General features: G+C 44.7%; 1 protein-coding gene across 1 annotated transcript in view; it reads left to right on the forward strand.

The window, feature by feature from the left end:
• Positions 1 to 7099: 7099 nt before the first annotated feature.
• The window catches only part of RNF150 (ring finger protein 150), a 274139-nt gene continuing 260222 nt past the window's right edge, over positions 7100 to 21016 (forward strand). The window contains exon 1 of the mRNA XM_045997796.1: positions 7100 to 8184. Within this exon, the coding sequence (XP_045853752.1) occupies positions 7701 to 8184 (484 nt within the window). The 5' untranslated portion in view covers positions 7100 to 7700. The remainder of the gene's footprint in view (positions 8185 to 21016) is intronic.

Consider the following 21016-nt stretch of genomic DNA (forward strand, 5'->3'; position numbering starts at 1 on the left):
TACCAAAGGATGAACTAAGAGGAGCTCGTTTGATAATTCAGAGGAGCAAAAAAGAAAAAGGTTATTTTTAGCAGAGTATGCTATTGTTCTGAAATTTGAGAAATTGGTAAGGGAACAAAGAGCTAAGGAAGGAATATCGTTACCTTTCTGCACACTTTCCAAGAATACTTTCTATAACCTCCCATTTCCATCTGAGCTAAACTTGAAGCAGAAGTTGGGGCGGGGGTGGGGCGCTTGGGTGGCTCATTGGGTTGAGCCTCTGACCCTTGATTCGGCTCAGGTAGTGAGATGGAACCCGCAGGCTGGTTCTTGCTCAATGCAGAGGCTGCTTGTCCCTCTCCCTCTGCTCCTCCCCCTGCTAGCACGCTCAATCTATCTCTCATTCTAAATTAAATACATACATACATACATACATACATACATACATACATACATACACTATTTAAAAAATAAAAAGAAGTCTCAGGGATTGGTGGATGCCGCAAGTTCTCCCGCTCAGCCTGTGGAGCTAGTAAATGGTCACAGAGAAGCAGGACCGCCCACCACCAGTAGTGTGGTAAATTGTCTATGGATGGAGGTAAAAGTGAACCCAGTCCAACTGGAGCGAATAAAGTAACCAGAGGCAAAAGAAGTGGAATTGCAAGATGGAGTCAAGTTAAGGAAGAAGATGGCAGAGAGCTCAGACAGAATATGGCTGTGATAGTGCAGCTCCTGAACCTGGAGCCTGGAGACAGACTTCCAGCGATCAAACCCCACTCCTGCAGCCGCTAGTTGCATGTCCTCAGGCAGGTTACTCCGCCTCTTTGAGCTGGTTTTCGCACTCATGTAACGGGAACAATGATACCTGCCTCATAAAGTCACTCCAAGAATTAAATAAGACCATCTAAATAAAGTGCTTAGAAGAAATTCTCCTTGCATATGTATTAAGTGCTCAAAAGTTGCAACTCTTAGGGCACCTGGGTGGCTCAGTCAGTTAAACATCCGACTCTTGATTTCAACTGAGGTCATGATCTCAAGGTTGTGAGATCAAGTCCTGGAGTTGGGCTCTGCTGGGTGTGGAGCCTGCTTAAGATTCTTTTTCTCCTCCTCCCTCTGCCTTACCCTTCCCTGTCTCTTAAAAAAAAAAAAAAAAAAAAAAAAAAAAAAGTTGAAACTCTTCATTACTATGTCAATGCTCACTTGCTCACTATATGCTCACTCAATCATTAGACTTTTTAGCAGATGCTTGGAATATAAGTAGGAATAGGGCATCCCAGTCTTTGGTAAAGTTACCTCTTCTAAATGTGATACAGAATCAACCTGGTTCAGGCTTCCCTGCATTTAGTCATTTCCATGTAGAATTCTTTTCACTCTCACTGAATTCTTCTTATGTAACTGGTTAAAAGCTACCACATTCTACCTTCACAATCCCCTGATAATGTCTGTCCCAATTGATAGGAAATCAATTAAAAAAATAATGCCAGCCTTTACACATATGGGCCTGCGAATCCCGTATTATACTTTGAGGATTCTTCCCCCTTCACAGTCATGTTCTGAAGCGTTTCCCTTCTTGTCAGTCATGGGGAGAGTTATTTAGGAACTTTCTGAGAAAAAAGGACCTATGCTGAAAAAATTGAACAGGCAGAGAATGTCAGTGTCCCATTTCTCCAAATGTCAGCCAATAGGATTTTCCTGATGGTATGCTCAGCCTTGACACTAACTTTTGCACCTTGCCATTAAAATGTACTGCTTGTTCAAAAGGAATTCCACCATAGTCTTAAAAAAAATAAAAATTTTTAAATAATCTCCACACTCAACGTGGGGATAAAACCACAACCCTGAGACTGAGAGTTGTGTGCTCTACCAACTGAGCCAGCCAGGTGCCCCTCCACTGTAGACTTTGAAAAAATGAATGTAAATATTTGAAAATATAATTCCTCCTATGTGTACATATTTTAATGATTTAATAAAGCTTAATGTGGAGAAGTTTCAATATATAGGGCTTGAGCTATATTGCATTTTTAATTTTACACTGATTGTAATTTTTAAAAATCGATGCCCATTCAATTTTTTTCAGCGTACATCAGGAAATGACAACTCCATTCTGCCAGTTGCTTAGGCTCCAAACTGTAGAGTTCTTCTGTAATCCTCTTTTTTTCATACTGTACTTCAATTAATTAATTGATTGATTTTTTAAAAGATTTTATTTATTTGTGAGAGTGAGCGAGAGAGAGAGCGTGAACACAAGCAGGGTGAGCAGAGGGCAGAAGGAGAAGCAGGCTCCCCGCTGAACAAGGAACCCGACGCAGGGCTCATGCAGGGCAGGACCCTGGGATCGTGACCTGAGCCAAAGGTAGACACTTAGCTGACTGAGCCACCCAGGTGTCCCTATTTTTTTTTTTTTAAGATTTATTTATTTGAGAGAAGGGGGGCAGGTGTAGAGGGAAAGAGAAAGAGAAAGAATCCCACCCAGACTCCCCAATGAACATGGAGCCCGATGCGGGGCTCCATCCCATGACCCCAACATCGTAACCTGAGCAGAAATCAAGAGTCAGACACTTAAGAAACTGGTCCCCATCATACTGTATTTTATTTTTAGATTTATTTATTTGAGAGAAAGAGTGAGTGAGAGAGAGCAAGCACACGCAGGAGAAGAGTAAAGGGAGAGGGAGAAGTAGACTCCCCACTGAGCAGGGAGCCAGATGTGGGACTCAGTCCCAGGACTGACAGACACTTAACTGACTGAGCCACCCAGATGCCCCCCATACTGCATTTTAAATGCACTAGAGAATACTGTTTATTCCATCTTCAAAATATATTGAGGATCCAATCACTTCTCCCCTTGTTCACTGCCACCTTCTGGCATAAGCCACTATCCATTGCTACCTGAATTATTATTATAGCTCCTGTTTATTCTCTTTGCTTCCATACTCATGCCACCACAGCCAAAATAAACCTTTTATTTATTTTTTTTTTATTTATTTGACAGAGAGAGAGACTACAAGTAGGTAGAGAGTCAGAGCAGAGAGAGAGAGGAAAGCAGGCGCCCCGCTGAGCAGAGAGCCTGATGTGGGGCTCGATCCCAGGACCCTGAGATCATGACCTGAGCTGAAGGCAGAGGCTTTAACCCACTGAGCCACCCAGGCGCCCCCAAAATAAACCTTTTAAAACATGTCAGATTATGTCATTTCCCTGCTCAAAACTCTCCAAAGGCTTTTCTTCCCACTCAGAATAAAATCCAAGGTGTTCTTACCTTGGACTCCAAGGCTCCCTATGATGGGCCACCCAGCTCTTTGACCTCTCTTTTTCTCCTCTCTCACTCCTCTCCAACATCGGTGGTTTCCTTGCTCTTTTTCAAGCACAGCAAATACAATCTGGATTTCAGGGCTGTTATATTCAAGCTTCCCTCTTCCAGGTTCAACCAGTTCCCCAAATATACATGTAGATCCCCCTACGTTGAGGATCCTGTTCAAGGTCAGGGCATCAGAGCCACTGACCTTGATGTAAAATAGCACCTTCTATGAAATAGGTCACCCTTTGTCACTCTGCCATGTTCTTCACTAGCACTTGTTGTTACCTGATATAATGTAAAACAATATGTTTCTTCTAGCCCAGAATGTAAATTCCACAAGAGCAAAACCTCACCTCTCTTATTCCCTAGTGTACACCCAGTTCAGTGGGTCAAGTAATGCTTGAGGAAAGGAGGCGAATCATCAGCACAAAGCCAGAAACAGATTTATTAACCACTCCACCACTCCCCAAGAAGACTTTTGACTTTTTATTTTATCATGAATTGGGTTCTAGCGTCTCTGTAATAGCAGCTAGTGGAAACCAAGATCTCACAGATTATCATCACTTTTTCTTTTTTTGAACAACATAAGAGCAAGTTGCGGACAGAATGCCTCATCGCTCCTTGATATTTCAGAGCCTATCCCCCACAAGAACCTTCTTCTCCTAGCTGTAATATACACATCCAAATCAGGTAATCAGCATCGGGAAGACATAACCGTGCAATCCACAGATTACATTCAATTTTGGCCAACTGTTACATTTTTCCTTTCTGGTCCAGGAGCCAATCTAGGATCATTTGTTACACTGAGTTGTCCTGTCTCTTGAGTCTCCTTTGATTTGGATTGATTAGTTCTTCTGCCTTTCTGTCTCTCATGAGCTTAAGAGTTTTAAAGCGTACAAAACTTTCATTCTATAGACTGCCTCTCAACTTGGGTCTACCCAATGATTCCCTGTGTCCAGATTCAGGCCAGGCGTTCTGGGCAAGAAACATGACAGAAATGATGCCATGTTCTTCTCCGTGCATCACAGGAGGCACGTGCTGTCACACACTTCACGGTGATGCTCATTTTGTTCCCCTGGCCAATTTGGTGTCTTCCAGGCTTCTCTACGATACATTCACTCTTTCCCTCCTTGTAATCAGTAAGTATTTTTCAGGAGGTACTTCAAGATGAGGCTAATGTCCTGCTGTACATCCAAAATCCACCCACTAGCCTTAGCAACCAAGATGGCTCCTGACTGTACTAACCAAGACTGCTCAACAGTGACTCTCTATTTTCATCAATCCTATTAGTTCGAATTCTGCCATCAGGAATAGATGTCCCTTCTCCTCCATTTATTTATTCTATCATTCTTTATTTATTCATGTATGTTAGCACGGACTCATGGGTTCCTGTTTTATCCAACAGGTTATGATGAGATACTATCGTTATTTATTTTGACACTCAAATTGTTCCAGATTTGGCCAGTGAGAGCTCCATCCAGCTGGCTCATGTGTCCTCTTGGCGTGTTTCCCAACATGCTTTGAGCACCGCCCTATAAGAAGTTCCAGGCTGACTGGATTTTCCCAGCCCAAGCTCTGGTTTCTTTTATGGGAGGATGGTGCTTAGAAACCAAGATCTTTTGGCCACTTGATGTATTCATTGCTTCTAGTCTCTGAATGAAAGAGTTAAGGTGTATATGTGCATGTGATTGCATACCCATTTTTAAACTAATCTAACACTTTGGAGTTCTTCGGAGCTTTCTTTCTTCCCACGTTTGTAAATTTGTTCCAACACTAAGAAACCTGGCTCCCATTATACTCAATATTTTACTTATTTGACTAATGTCCCTGAAATTAATCAATTTCCTGGCCCGGATGCTGCATCCTTGACCCTGTCTTTTTTTTTTTTTTTAAGATTATTTATTTATTTATTTGATAGACAGAGATTACAAGTAGTCAGAGAGGCAGGCAGGGAGAGAGGAGGAAGCAGGCTCCCGGCTGAGCAGAGAGCCCGATACGGGGCTCCATCCCAGGACCCTGAGACCATGACCTGAGCTGAAGGCAGAGGCTTTAACCCACTGAGCCACCTAAGTGCCCCGACCTTGTCATTTCTAAGAGAAAGAAAAGATAAGCAGTAGTTATGCATTCTTCTTTTTCCCAAGATTTTATTTATTTATTAGAGAGAGCACAAGTGGAGATGGGGCAGAGGGAGAGGGACAAGCCGACTCCCTGCTGAGCAGGGAGCCCAACATGGGGCTCGATTCCAGGACTCCTTATCACGACCTGAGCTGAAGGCAGATGCTTAACAGACTGAGCCACCCAGGCACCCCAGTAGTCACACATTCTTAATGATACAGATTCCCCAAGTGTTGTGGCTGGAGAAAAATTGCTAAGAGAAAGAGAAGTTTGGGGAACCACCTTGGTTTGCTAAGTCATCTGTACAGAACCTAGCTAGGAGTTTTCAGCAATGGACTCTTCCCTCTGATCTTTCGTGGCTAAGGGACCAGCAGCCAGGCAGTCTCCATGTCTGCTTCCTTGGCATTAGGTACTATAAAAAGCATTGCCCCAATTGCCTAGAAGCCTATTTTCTAAAATGAGTAAGTTAGGAAAACACACAAAACCAGCACATCAAATACCATAGAGACAAATTCTTCTAAGTAGTTCTTCTTGTGCCTGCTTCTAATTTGGGTATAGCGGGGGCTCCTTGCTCTCCCCAAACAGCCACCAGCTGCTTGCACTAGTGCTGGAAAAGGAGAGACTGTGCTGGGGGACTGCCATTAGCAGAAAGCTGCGAACACACTAAGGTCTTAGGAAAGAGGGGGACTTCTGTTTTCATCACTGAATCCTGGGTTCTCAGAAAGAATGCCAGGTGGGAAGATCAATGTAAGTGATTGAGAACCATCACTTGAATTATCTTAGAGACTTTATTTGGCAGGTATCTTCAAGCCAAGGAAACTGTTGGTGTAACTTACAACAACCATCCAGACATTTTAAATGGAAGGGCCTGTGCTGTGTCAGTTTTAAGAACACTACTCTAAAGGGGCCGTGCTCTCTACTGACTAGTTGTGATCTCTATCTCTACCCAGAAAACACACTAGAAAGGAGAATCCAAAGAAAACTCCCTTGCCTGTTGAAACTACCAGTCTTGGCAACCCGAATAAACACCGTGGAGAAATCGCTCACTCCGTTTCTTTTCTTACATAGAAAATAAGAAATTTTGTAAGAAAACGAATGTCACATGTTTGTTTCGAGATGGGAGGAAGGAAACGCATGCCTCCCTCCAATAGAGTGAACCCCACACCAGTAGCATGGACATCACGCGGTACCTTGTTAGGTAGGTTCCGGAGCCCTAACCCAGATGTAGTGAATCAGAAATTCTGTGGCAGGGCCCATCAGTCTGAGCTGGAACGCACTTATATTTGATCGGCACTGCCCGAGGTACTCCAGGTGTGGTGTTGGAAGACCCTCGGTACCACTTTGCCTTAGCCTTTGCCCTAGGATGGGTAATTAGGGAGCTCGCTGCAGTTCTGCACAGGATTAAGCTGTTTAGGAGAGGCACACTCGGTGCGCTATATTCAAAGCGCAGGAAGTTGTTCCTGCACGCATAGGTCAAGGGCTCGCTTCCCCTTTTGCCTCCCCACCTGGACCGAGTCAAAGACTGGGTTGAATTTGAGACCCGGCAGGGGTCGCTGCTGCCCACTAAGAAAGACCGAGGGAGCGTGGCAAGCGGAGCCCAGAATCTTTGACATCACACTAAGCTCCTCCTTGCACGCACACATTACACACACACACACAAACATATACAGACATACACAGACCTCGGACTCCCCTCTGTCCGCTCTCTCCCTCTGCCCCCGAGCCGTCCCCTCCTCCGGCGAGCGCTTCCACGGCGCAGCCACCCGGCGAAAAGAGGAGCGCAGCGGTGTCCGGAGCCCGAGAGAGCCGGCGCGGAGCAGGAGCGGCCGCTCGCCGGAGCGCTCCGCGGCGGCAGCGGCCGGGACACCCTCGGCGGCCCCAGGGGCTTGGAGCAGCCGCGCCCGCCCCCGCCGGCGCCGAAGCGCGCGGAGCCGCCACCCCGCACGCTCCAGCGGCCCCTGCCACCCCTATGAGAGAAGCAGAAGCCGGGCCAAGAAGCCGGACACTCGGCAGCTGGACTCCTCCGCAAGCCCAAGCGCGTCCTCCACCCGCGCCCCTCCAGCGCCGGTGAAGCGAAATGCAACCGCCACGCTCCTGCTGAAAGGGGAAGGTGCCGGCGCCATCCCCTCGCTCGGAACCCGGCCCCCGCGGCGGCTGCGCGTCCCGGCCGCAGGCCCGCAGGTCCCCGGAGTGAACAGGAGGAGGAGGAGAAAGAGAAGAAGAAGCTGCCGGCCGGGGGTTGGCCGGGGCCGGGGAGGAGGGACGGGGCGGGGGGAGGGCGCGGGGGGCGGGGAGGGGGCCCCGGCGGATAAAGATGGCAATGTCTCTCATCCAAGCGTGCCGCAGTCTGGCTCTCTCAACATGGCTGCTTTCCTTTTGTTTCGTGCATCTGCTCTGCCTGGACTTCACCGTGGCTGAGAAGGAGGAATGGTACACCGCCTTCGTGAACATCACCTACGCGGAGCCCGCGCCGGACCCTGGGCCCGGAGTGGCGGGCGGCGGCGGCACGGAGCTGCACACCGAGAAGACTGAGTGCGGGCGCTATGGGGAGCACTCGCCCAAGCAGGACGCCCGCGGGGAGGTGGTCATGGCCAGCTCGGCCCACGACCGCCTAGCCTGCGACCCCAGCACCAAGTTCGCCGCACCGGCCCATGGCAAGAACTGGATAGCCCTCATCCCCAAGGGCAACTGCACGTACAGGGATAAGATCCGGAACGCGTTCCTGCAGAACGCCTCCGCGGTGGTCATCTTCAACGTGGGCTCCAGCACCAACGAGACCATCACCATGTCCCATGCAGGTAAGCGGCCCGGGCGGGTGCGCCGCGGGGGAGGGGGAGCCCCAAGGGATGTGGGCGCTGAGAAGGATCCAGCGCCTGCCTCCCAGCTCCTTTCTGGGAAGTCTGCGCAGAAGCCGCGTGTCTGTTCCCTGGATCTATTAAGTTTTGCTTCGCGTTACTTCGGGAGGTTTACACAGCAGGACTAATCAGATCCGGGCAAAGGGGGAAACCGGAGAGTGTGTTCCAACTAGTATAGCGCCGCTGCGACGTGGGTTCGCCGGGGTGGGCTAACTTTCCCGAGGAGGATCGGAACGTGAAGTTTGGGGGGCAGGGCTCGCATATGGCTCTGTTACTGGCCGGCCCCGCACCTGTTTGGAACCCGTAGATCTGATAACTCAGCGCGGCACGACTGTGTGCATCGGGTACACTCCCGTGTTTGTGTGTCGGGAGGCGGGTAGGGTTACTGCGGCTGGCCGCTGACCACCGCTAACTTGCTCTGTCAAGTCAGGTTTCAACCCTTCCAAGGAGATTAAGAGGTTCCCCACCCCCACCCCCCGCCGGGTTGACGCACGTAGTAAGTAATAATAAAAGTCCTGTGCTCTGTGTCAGTCGGAGAAGCTGACATGCAGGCACAAAGGTAAATAATCCTCAACCAGCCAAGAAGAGCGTGGTGGCCCTAAAGTTATGCCTGCTTTTCCAGTATTGCATTATCCTTTGCCTGACTGGAAGATTAAATATGCTGAAGGTTTTCTTTCTGCCAAGAATGAGGAGACTTCAGGGTAGAAAGAATAAAATTTTCTTAATGACTGAGGGGTGCCAGAGCTAGAAATACATTACTGCCCTAAACTCATATTAATTTAACCCTGGGCCTGACATAGATAGCATTGCTTCCCCTGTAGGAACCAAGGTCGGGGTTGGGGGGGAGGTGGGGGAGTCCTCTCCAGGCTTGTCAGCATAACTAGCTACTTTTAGCAGACTGGCTTCCTTCAGTTGGGCCCTCCTTCCCCAGAGGGATTCCTGGGTTGAGGCTGTTGCATCCATTAAGGGGGGTGGGGGAAGAGAAATGACAGATGCATTTTCTGACTGGAGTTGCCTGATCAAAGATGTCATTTTCTTTAAAAGCTAGGTTTTAATAAACAGTGCTGCTGGTGAAATGGAACATCAAGCTTTGGCTGTATTGTTGGGGGGCGGGTGCTTTCTTGGGGACAAGTTTTCCTTCGAAGAGCTGTATCACCTGTAGTCAACACCAGCTGTCTTCAGCAAAGAAGCTATCAACCTTAACATAGACAGGTAAAATAGGGAAAGTTCAATGCTTTTAACACATAGGCCAGAAAAGTGCAGTTCCTTAATTAATGAAGAGGACAGGCAGTTCACTTAGAAAAGCTATGAGACAGCATTTAGAGGCACTTGATGTTTTTTCTTGAGCTCAACAGTTTTGTAGGGGTAAAGATGGTACCCCAACATTGAGTCCTAGGAGCATTACTTAAACCTTGATGAATCCATATTCAAGGATTTGGAGGACTATGGAAGAGCACTTTAGGTCACGTAAAGTATCTTTAAACATTTAGTATCTAAACTCTGATTTGAGGGGTTGTAAAGGAGGTTTGCTTCTTCTTCTTCTTCTTCTTCTTTTTTTTTTTTTTTTTTTTGATTCTCTAAATTCCAAGAGGATTGTTAGCTAATTTGCAGGATTCCTTAAATGTTTCGTGTGCATACGCATGAAATGTTAAACATGGCTTCTTCGAACAGAAAGAGGAATCATTTATTCCTGTCTAAAAAGGTTCTCCAGAGCTGCCAACACATTGGATCAATTAATGGCTTGCCTATTCTTAAAGAAAGCAGTAGGCTGATTTTTCCATACAAATGATGCTTAAGACAGAGTGGGAGTAAAGGGTTTGGTTGTAGTTTGAAAGTTCAAGGCTAAAAATGTAAACAAAATTCTTACTGTTTCCAAAAATGTGTTAACGCCGCATCTGCTAATGGGTATGAAACTTCCATATTATCATTTGACATATTGCCACATTAGGATTCATACAGAGGATTGCCCTCTGTATTCACTTTGGTCAGAGATTGCATTGATTTCTGCTAAAGTCTCATTATTAAGGAGATACATGACTGGGTAGCTTGGCAGACCCTTTACTTTTTAAATATTTCTCCTGGATTTCAAACACTGAGATCCCAGCACTGATCTCGCTGTTCATGTGTTACCTTCAGCTCCAGAACTTGAAGGCTCTACTTTTTCTAGCTAAGTTTAAGTCCTGTTTCTAAATTCATCTGAGGAAATGGTGTACATTTTACATGGAAATCACTATCCTTATTTTGTGAACATGGGGTAGAGTATGCCAGAGGATCCTTATATTTGCAAACTTTTTTAGAGTCTCCAGAAAACTAATATCAGCCTTTGCCTATTTTTCTTGTTTGTTTTTAAATCTCACCTCTCCTCTAAATCCTTTATTTTTGGAACTGATAGCTTTTAGGTGAGAAGGTCAGAATTTAGTTATGTAGCCCATCGTGTAATTTGGGGTGATATGACCCCGACACACCTACTACCTTGAAATTCAGTTAAATGGAAATTGGTTCCTCTTCCCCCTTTCATACAGACTCTTTAATTTTTTTCCCCCTGCTGAAATTACTTTGGGTTTCTGCCACTTCTGCGATTATGGTTTCTCATTCACAAAGACACAGATTCTCCTGGAATACACTAGTAGTTTTACTTGGTAACCGGTTTTTAAAGATCTTTTTAAAAAACAGGACTGCTTTAGGGAGAGAAAACTCACATTTACAAATTTACAATTCACACATTTAAAGTCTGCAATCTAAGGGCTCTTACTATACTGAGACTTGCACAACCCTCACCGCCAATTCCAAAAAGAAACCCTCTGCATCAGCAGTTCCTCCTCATTCCTCCCCAGCCCCCTAGCCCTAGGCAATGACTAATATACTTTCTGCATATTGTCCTATTCTGGACATTTCATTTACAGATGGTCCCCGAGTTAGAGTTGTCATGGTTTGACTTTACGATGGCGTAAAGGTGATACACATAAAGTAGAAACTGTACTCCGAATTTTGATTTTTTTAATCTTCTCTTGGGCTAGCAATATGCAGCTTGAGCCAGCAGCCAGCTAAAGCTCCCAGCCACTCAGTCAGGAGGATAAACAACGGGTACATTTACAACTATTCTGTACACATATAACCATTCTGGGTTTTTTTGTTTGTTTGTTTTACTTTCAGTGCAGCATTCAATAAATTACATGGTGTCTTCAACACGTTATTATAGGCTTTGTGTTAGATGATTTTGCCCAACGAGTCTGTGTTCTGAACATGTTTAAGGTAGACTAGTCTGAGCCGTGATCATAGGTTAGGTGTGTTAAATGCATCTTCAACTTATGATGGGTTTATTGGGTTGTAAGTTGAAGATGTATTAGTGGAATCAGGTAATACGTGTTTTTGGTGACTGGCTTCTCAGCGTAATGTTTTCATGGTCTTTCAATGCATAGTCTGTATCTGTCAGTACTGCATTCCTTTTTGTTGTAAATATTTTATTGTATGGATATACCACATTTCATTTATTCATCAATTAATAGGCATCTAGGTAACTTCCACTATCTGTTCATGAATAATGCTGCTACGAACATCTGTGTCCAAATTTGTGTGTGGCCATGTCTCTTGGAATTTCTGGGTCCTGTTGCAACCTTTGGAGGAACTGCCTGATTGTTTTCCAAAGCAACTGCCTTATTTCACAGTCCTGCTGGCGCGCTCTATGGGGGGGGTCCATTTTCTCCATATCCTCATCATCTGTTACACTTTTTATTTTGGCCAACCTGCTTGTTGAAGAGTTGTATCTTCATTGTGGTTTTAAGCTGCATTTCCCTGGGAACTAAGTTTCTCTCTCTCTCTCTCTCTAATTTTTTTCCCCCTGCTTTTCATTTGGCTCCTTTTCTACTTGCTAGCCATCACTTGTCCTTTCCTGGACTTTGAACTCATACACTTTTTGTCCTACAGAAGAAAAAGATTAATCTACCTCTTCCGATTAAACCCATGGACCACAGATTTCACATGTTGCCTATAAAAGGATGTGGGGAAGTATCTTTTTGGTGCTTCAGAGAGCCTCTGCCTAAGTTTTCCTTGAGTAAAACTATATAGGAATGGAGCTTCTGCCAGGGAGAGTAAACTGAGTGATCTGTAAAGGGAAGTTAAAGGTCCTGAGACCCCACTTTATCTCCCTGGAGCTGGTCAGATGCCTGTGAACCTTCTGATACAGTCTGAGTGAGGAAAGTCTTATCAGAAATCTATAGTTGCAATTTTGGGAAGTGGTTAACTAGTTAACCTCTAGAGCCAACCACTTGGGTTGGTGTCCTTGCCTTCCTGCTTTTCCTATGTATCTTTTTTTTTTTTTAAAGATTTTATTCATTTGAGAGAGAGCACACATGTGCATAAGTAGGGGAGAGGGAGAAGCAGGTTTCTTGCTGAACAGGGAGCCCAATGTGGGGCTCGATCCAGAGACCCTGGGGTCATGAATTGAGCCCAAGGCAGATGCTTAATGGACTGAGCCACTCAGGTAACCCTCTTACTATGTATCTTTCAGCAAGTGACTCTACCCCTCAGGGCTTCAGTTTCCCTGTTTGTGAAATGAGAGATGACAGTACCTACTTTGCTTAGTAGAGGAATTAAATGGGTTGATGCATGTACAGGGCTTCCCTCTGTAGCTGGTATGTAGCGGTCGATAAATGTAACCCTTATAAGCATTGTACATAGTGATACACAGAGCCGGAGACTGGATCCTCAGACCCGTAGGGTGCACTGAGGCCCTGGGAAAGATCACTTTATTTAGCGTCTCGTGCTTTGATGACCAAAACGGCAGTGCTGATTTCTGTTTATGGCTTCTGTGATTTGAGACCAGGCATTCCTGCCCGTTCTGATGGTCGGTGAACTTCTGAGAATTCTCCTGATGCATACGTGCTCTTTCTCTTGGCTTAAATTGCAATCTCCTCCAAGCAGGGACCTGCGTGATAAACATGGTCGAGCTAGGAGCGTGTGGAGACAGTTGGTGACTGGGTTGCGACATCGAAGGAAGGATACATTTCTTTTTCCTTTTTTTTTTTTTAATAATTTATTTATTTGACAGAGAGAAATCACAACTAGGCAGAGAGGCAGGCAGAGAGAGAGGAGGAAGCAGGCTCCCCGCGGAGCAGAGAGCCCGATGGGGGGCTCGATCCCAGGACCTTGGGATCATGACCTGAGCCGAAGGCAGAGGCTTTAACCCACTGAGCCACCCAGGCGCCCCCATTTCTTTTTCCTTTTTTTAAAAGAATGTATTCGCTGTCTTTGTCTTTTGCTAGTGTAGAGTGAAAGGGAAATGAGAAGACTAAAGGTCTAGCTGAATGGAAGAACTTTTGAGGGACTTGGTCCCTAATAGTCCTTAGAGATGACAGAAGGGAAGAGATGGTTGAAGTAATTGTTTAGAGAATCAGCTCGATGAGGAAGAGCCCAGGATGGAGTAGATCCTTTGTATGCTAGGACTTGTCCAAGGTTGGAGGAGAAAACAGGAAGCTTACTGAATCTTTCTTGTTTTGGTGAGTGTTAAGAGTTTGATTTATGGCTTCATGGTTATATTTGTGGCCTTATTTAAATTTCCAATTTCTAAAGTCTACATCTGTCTTAATCTCTGTAAAGGAACTAGCTGCTATAATTAATTTTTGTCAGGACTCCTAATTTTCTAGGACGTGTGGTTTTGTGTGGTTTTGCTTAGTATGTTTGCATTAACTCTCTTCTTGGCGTGCTATAGTTCTTTCTCTGGGAAGTAATCATGTTGACCATGATGTGCTTACTCTGTCAGGCACGTTGTAAGCACCTGATGCGTATTATTTAATTTTCCCAACAACACTCAGGTGGGTACTGCGGTCCCTGTTTCATAGACCACGGCTCTAAAGCCTAGTCAGGAGAGGTGCCCTGCAGGCAGCAAGTGGTGGAGCCAGGCTTGCAAACCGGAGTAGTGTGTCTCCCCAGTCTGTGCTTATAACTACTGCTCCATATTCTCTCAACTTGAAAGGACGCTGTAAAAAACGAGACGGGGACTGTGATGACTTGATACAGAAAGTGAGCTAAAGCGGATTCTTCATTAAGAAACCTTTAACAAGTCTTTAGGCTGAAGGCACTGTTGACTCACAGGCTGCATTTTTGTGCTGGAAAACATGGGATCTTATGTTTCGGGCTCTTCACTGCCCGATGCCTCTGATTGGCGTTGGGCCAGTCGCTTTTTCTATTCCGGATCTCTGTTTTCTCTCTCTATAGAAGGTTTGGGTTAGTTGATCTCCAAGAGCTGTTTGAACTCCATAATTTATTCCTTATGCATTCAAAAAAAATCAAGATATTGCTACAAAAATTCAGATTTCTGACTTTCTTCATCACAAAAACTGACCGGGACCTGTGTCCCACATGGCAGCTGCCAGCTGGAGCAGAGCAGTGGCTGGCCTTTGACATGGGCAGTGCGCTCTTTAGTTGGCCATGGTCCCTATCACTTCTGGCCTGTGCCACTCCTTTATGCCCCTGCCTCAACCCGAAGGCTAGTGGATTTGGGGGTCCCCGCTTTATGGAATCAAACCAGGGCTGGTGAAGAGAAGTTCTAGAAAACATACTTCCTTAGTAAAGGGAAGTGTTCACAGGGATAGAACTGTATGAGGGGAAGAGGCTTCCCGGGGTAGATGAAGCTTTCTCTTGTGTTCAGATTGAACTTGAACAGGGTTGTCGAAGTGCTGAAGATAGAAGTCATGCCTTGAGGGTCTTCTGAACCCAAGCACGCATGATTCTCTATCATTTGGATATTTCAGAAACATTTGAGAGCCTCCATTTCCACTTCCTTTTTCTGTATGTGTCTTAAGAGGAAAATATCATTCACGTTTGTTCTTAATCTTCCAGGCCAAACAGTCCCCCCCCCCCCCCGTTTAATGTTTATATACTTATTTATGTGGCATGAAACTACTTTTTCACCTGTCTCTCTGATGGCAGACAGACACCCAATAGCCAGGAATCCCAGACTGTTACTAAAAGCCATAATTCAGTGTCAGTGTTAGGTAACATTCTTGGCTTGTAACTTAATTTGGCCTGGGCATTTCAAGAAAACGTATGGCTTGCTCACTCATTTCAGGTCCTAGAAATACGTATCTGGGGGATTTGGAAGGAATCTTACCATCTGCCTTCCAGTCTTTAGTAAGCATTCCATCCTCCTCTCTCTCGATGGCTCTGTTCTTAAAGATCCCCAGACGTCTCACAAAGGAAGGAATTTTATGACCAGGAAGTCTGGAAAGATTTAGAAAGGACCTGGACTTTAGAACTCCTTCTAGTTTTTTAGGGAGGAGATATGTGGTTCTTGATGCAACATTAATTTTGCCTAGAAACGAAGCTCCATTTTTGAAAAGGAGCATAACCGTTATTGTTGTATTTCTAGAGATAAAACTTAGTATATAAAGAAATTAATATTTTAATAGCCCCTGAAAGTCTTCAGCTTATCCCTAGAGGAATGCTCCATCTCACATATACTCGAGAGGCCAACTTCCCCTCCTGCTGAGTGACTGAGGGGATACCACAGTTCCCTGTATTTGATCATGTGAATTGAGAGATGGTAAATTTGAGTTAAAATGGAACTCAAATCCTTTCAGATTATCTCTGCTCTTGAGGATTTGGTTGGTAATATAAAACCCCGAGAATAAAAAGGCTGCCTTGTGCTGCACGATTTTTCTTTATGAAGCTGCAATTACAGTAGTTTTGTTCCATGGAAACCTTGACTATAGGTATAATGTCATCTTTTATTTTAAACTCTAAAGAATTAATCCGTTGGCAGTTTAACTTTAAGTGTGTTTTACAGATTGAAATCAAAATATTAATGATTAGGTTTCTAGTTCTTTTTTCTATGTGAGAGGAAAGGAAAGTGAAATTTCTTTTACTTCAAAAGCATTGGTAATTGATTTCTGTAAGTATCTTAAAATTTTTGTTTTCCATAAATATAAGTGTAGAAACACTTTTTTCAGTAGAAATAATCATTTGTCATAAAATTAAAGCTTATGCATTAGATTGTTAGCTTTTTTGTTCATATATTTAATAAAGGTTAAAGATTAGAAATAATTTTGTGTTAAATGTATGGCTTATTCATGTCCTTTCCAGGCAAAGTTCTACAATTAGTACATGTTTTAGGTAAGATCCAGGAAATGTTTTGTTTTTTAACCAATTCAGCCTACGTCTCCACCATAAGTAGCTTTTTACATAGTTCACTAAGGCACTATTGAGAAGGCAAAGATACGACAGTTTTCTAAGTGCTGACTTGAACAAATCCCTTTTTTTCCCTCAAATTTTTCTCTTTTTCTGGGCCCCACTTTCCGCAGAAGATATTCCTCAGGTCATTCTGTGGCTCTCTGAACTGTCTAAACCTCCATCAGGAATGTGATTGCAGGTGGCCCAAAGAGTAGTGGAACAGGAAAGATGTTTTCCCCTTTATTTACCAGAAAGCTGCTTGAAATGTTCTTCGTCCCAGATATTCACAGGACTGGCTGCCCCTGTCAGGTCCCTTCTCTAAAGTGACCTCACCACTAAGGCACTCCCAGCTCCTCTATTTAAAATAACAGCTTCCCTCCCCCACTCACCAGCCCTAGCACTCCCTGCTTCATTTTACTTCTCATTAACAAGTTCTATTGTCTCTTTCCAGCCTCCCTCAATATAAGAGCCACAAGAAACAAGGCTTTCGACATTTTTTGTTGTTGATCGTAAAGTTCCCAAAGCCTAGAAGGGTCCCTGGTGCACGGAAAATGCTCCAGAAATATTAAGTTAAATAACCTGGAGACTGGAAAGATGGGCCATGTTAATATGTGTCTAATGTCATGAAAAAATATTCTATGACACTAAAATTTTTCTTTGCTTTTGACTTACCTAAGTGAAGTCAGGCAGATTCTAATCAGTCTCCTGCTAAAATGTTTATTCCTCCCGTAGAACGTGGCAGGAAGTTAAAAGGGCCTGGTTCATGTCCTTGGTCTAGAGGGAAAAAAGACATAAGCAGAAGGGTATCAAAAGCAAGTTGTAACCAAATACAGTTCTGTACATGTGTTTATTGTCCTCCTTTAGAAAAAAAATATTTTTCTCTTGTTTTAAATGAAAGACATATGCTTTAGAGGAAAACTTGAAAATATGGAAAATTTAAAAAGAGAGAAGATAATAAAAAGCCATCTATAACCCAACCACTCAACCTTTTTTCATTATGTGGATACATATTTATTTTTACCAAATTGGGAATATATTGCATATGTTTTATAGCTTTTTTAAAATTTAAGTGTACATTTTTGAAATTTGTTCCATGATATTTCTGTGACGAGCCCACTTTCCCCCCACATAAACAGCGCTACTATGAACATCCTTCGTACCTAAAAATGGGTGCATATCCAGGATTACTTTCTTCATTCCTGAATATGGGGTTAGTTAGAGGTTTTTCATGGGTTGCTGTAGAGCAGGGTTTTTGGTAACCCACTTAGTGAAGTTTTCATAGGTATGCCACTCACTAGGATGGTTCCAGGGAAGGAGAAAGAACGCCTGTCAGTTATGGGGCTGCTGTGGGGCCCTAGCATAGCTTTCCTGCATGACTTTGCCCCGAACTAGACCAGTCTGGCAGCTGGGCCAAGACACACACGGAAAGTGGAGAATCAGAAGAAATGAAGCCTGAGAAATAGAATCATGGGGACCACAATTGGCGGAACCTCCCTCTGTTCCCTTACATTCATCTGAGTCTTGGAGGTGTTAAATGCAAATTGAACAGCATGTTAGGAAATTCAGGTTTCAGTTGTGGCTCTGTCTCACACTGGCTTTCCCATTGGCAAGTGACACCCTACCACCCCGGGGGGGTCTCGTTGTCTTCCGTTTGAAAGTGAGGGGCAGGAGGCTGCTGGAGGGGGATGTGATTTAAAGCAGTGATTGTCCACTCTGGCTGCACGTTGTAATCACCTAGGGAGTTTAAAAGTTATGCCCAGGTTGGCCAGTGCAGAAATTCTGATGTCATTAGCCTGGTGGCCAGAGGCAGTGGACCAGACAAGTCCAATGTGCAGCCAGGGGTGACAGCCACCACACTGGGTGAACCTAAAGGCCTCCTCGAGTTCTTACATTCCATAGGTCATAATAATTTAAAGAAATACTGATTTTTATCTGCATTCTACATGAGAACATTTTAAATTTCAGGATGATAATGATTAAAAGTATGAGGGTGTGTACAATAAGGATTATTTCAAGACATGAGTTAGTGATTCACTAATAACAACCAGATTTGGGAGACCAGCAGGAACACAGATGGCAAACACAGCAAGCACAGGGAAGCACACAAACTTCTGTAACAAATCAAAAAGTACAGTAATGAGTCAGGAAAGATTAGACATTTAAATTAAGTTGGGTGAAGTTTCACGGATGGGCTGAATGTTCGTGATCTTGATTGTAGGCTTCTGGCAGAAGAGGCAGAGATGCCATGTTCTTTTGAGTGAGTAGGAAGTATCCCGTTTGGCACATCGTGATTGTCCTCGCCCAGGTTGGGAGGCCGGATTGAGAAAGACTGTTCTGGGACACAGTTGGCCTAGGTCTGGACCCTGACAGTCACTTGCCGAGGGAGATCTGAAGAAGCACCACAGGTATGGAGGTAGAATCTTGAAGTCCTCCAGTTGGTGAGAGTGGTGGGAGGACGCTGGGGTGTGAGCACAGTGTAAAAGGAGCTGCTAAGAACGAAGGGCCTTGCTGTGCAGGGAGGGCTGCAAGCAAGTGATGAGCCCAAGTCTTCACCTGTGAATGAGCCTCAGGTGTTATCATCAGGACTGTTGGGAACCCAGGCAATGCAGGAGAGGGGCAACTGTGAGCGTTTAATGTTTTTTGTTGTTTTTTTAAGAATTTATTTATTTATTTGATAGAGATTACAAGTAGTCAGAGAGGCAGGCAGGGAGAGAGGAGGAAGCAGGCTCCCTGCTGAGCAGAGAGCCCGATGAAGGGCTCGATCCCAGGACCCTGAAACCATGACCTGAGCCGAAGGCGGAGGCTTTAACCCACTGAACCACCCAGGCGCCCCTGTGAGCGTTTAATGTTAACTAGGATTATTGTCAAAAGAAATGTATTGGACTACAATCTGACCAGCTGATTCCCAGCCATCCTGGTCTCTGCGTGGACGGCTGTCATCCTGGCCGATGTCCAGCTTCTGTCCCTGCCCTCTGCAGTCTGTTCCCCGTGCCGCAGACAGAATGAAGTCTCAAAAATCAAAGGACATCACTCTCCAGCTCAGATCTTCTGGGGTCTGCGTATCATACTTGGAACCAAGTCCACGTTCTTGCTGCCACCCGCAGGGCCTGGTCCGGCATGGCCCTGCCTCCTGTCCAGGCCCATCTTCCAGCCATGTTTCCCCACCCTCCTGATTTCCCAGCCCCTCTTGCTGCTTCTCAGATAGGCCCAACGTACTGCCGCCTCAGGTCTTTGAAATGCTTTTTCCTTCTCCGGTACAATTATTGTAAATTTATACAGCAAATCATCTCTTCATGAAACATCTCTTTATACTTCTGAAATGTGTGAGAAGAATTCCCAAACAGGAATATCTGGTAGACATTTATCTCTTTCCCCCTTATTTAACCAACTTGTTTTGTTCACTTCCTCATGCTCTTATGTGCCCTGTACGTGTAGAGTCATGGGAATTAAGCACCCAATGGGCAGGGAGAGTTACCCAGTCACCACACTCAATTTTTTGCAGGTTTTCCCAGAGTTTTGCATGACTCGTTCCTTCATATCAACTGACTGCTTGGCTGACCCCTTTATCAGGAGTTTTCTCCCACCATGTGAAGTTCTGTGGGGCTTTTTTTTTTTTAAATCTGCTACTCGTTCTCTCCTTTATTCTCCTTTATGTTTCTTCATAGTGTTTATCACCATTTGAAATTGCTCTATTATTTCACTCATTAAGTTACTTGATTATTGTTTATCTACCTTAGGAGACTATAAGCTCCACAAAGATAAGGTTCTTGTCTTAACTGGTGTATTCCTGGAGGCTGGCACATTAAAGGCATCTAGTAAATATCTGTAGACAATATGAGTGGGTAAAGGAAAGGTAGAATATGTACCCATCCGTGCTTTCCAGGTGCATTGCTCACTTCAGGGACAAAGTAATGACTTCTATTACATATACATTATTTGCCTTATGTTGAGGGTAAGATTTAATTTGAGTGATTAAAAGTGTTGTTTCTTTTCCTGCCCACAATAGGGCCTGTGCTAAGGGGATTTGTCTGCTGCCAGACCTGAACTTAATCCTTGATAAGATGCCTCCTTCCTTACAGGGCCCACGGGACCACTCTTTGCCTATTCATTATTCTCAGCAGATGGAAAGGGCCTTTTTCTTCCTTTTTTTTTTTTTTTTTTAAAGATTTTATTTAATTATTTGACAGAGAGAGAGAGGGAACATAAGCAGGGGGAGTGGGAAAGGGAGAAGCAGGCACCTCGCTGAGTAGGCAGCCCGATGCGGGGCTCGATCCCAGGACTCTAGGATCGTGACCTGAGCTGAAGGCAGACGCTTAACGACCGAGCCACCCAGGTGCCCCAGACCTTTTTCTTTTGTCTTCCCTTCATAAATGTTGGGAGGTTTGGAGTGGGAAGCCAGTCGTCATTTTCTGAGATCTCCAGTCCTACCAGTGTGTCTTAGGAGACCTAGATGCCTACTGTCCATTACCTACAAACAAGTGTGTCTCTGTTCTGAGGCCCTTTGCTTTGGAGGTCTGTAAGGGGTCTTTTTATAGATAATGGAATAGAAATGTCCTTTGGAGTCAGCTGTTATGAAATACAGCAAGAGATCTGAAAGAAGTAACTGGGC

Source organism: Meles meles, chromosome 2 (genome assembly GCF_922984935.1).
Source record: "Meles meles chromosome 2, mMelMel3.1 paternal haplotype, whole genome shotgun sequence".
Lineage (NCBI taxonomy): Eukaryota > Metazoa > Chordata > Mammalia > Carnivora > Mustelidae > Meles > Meles meles.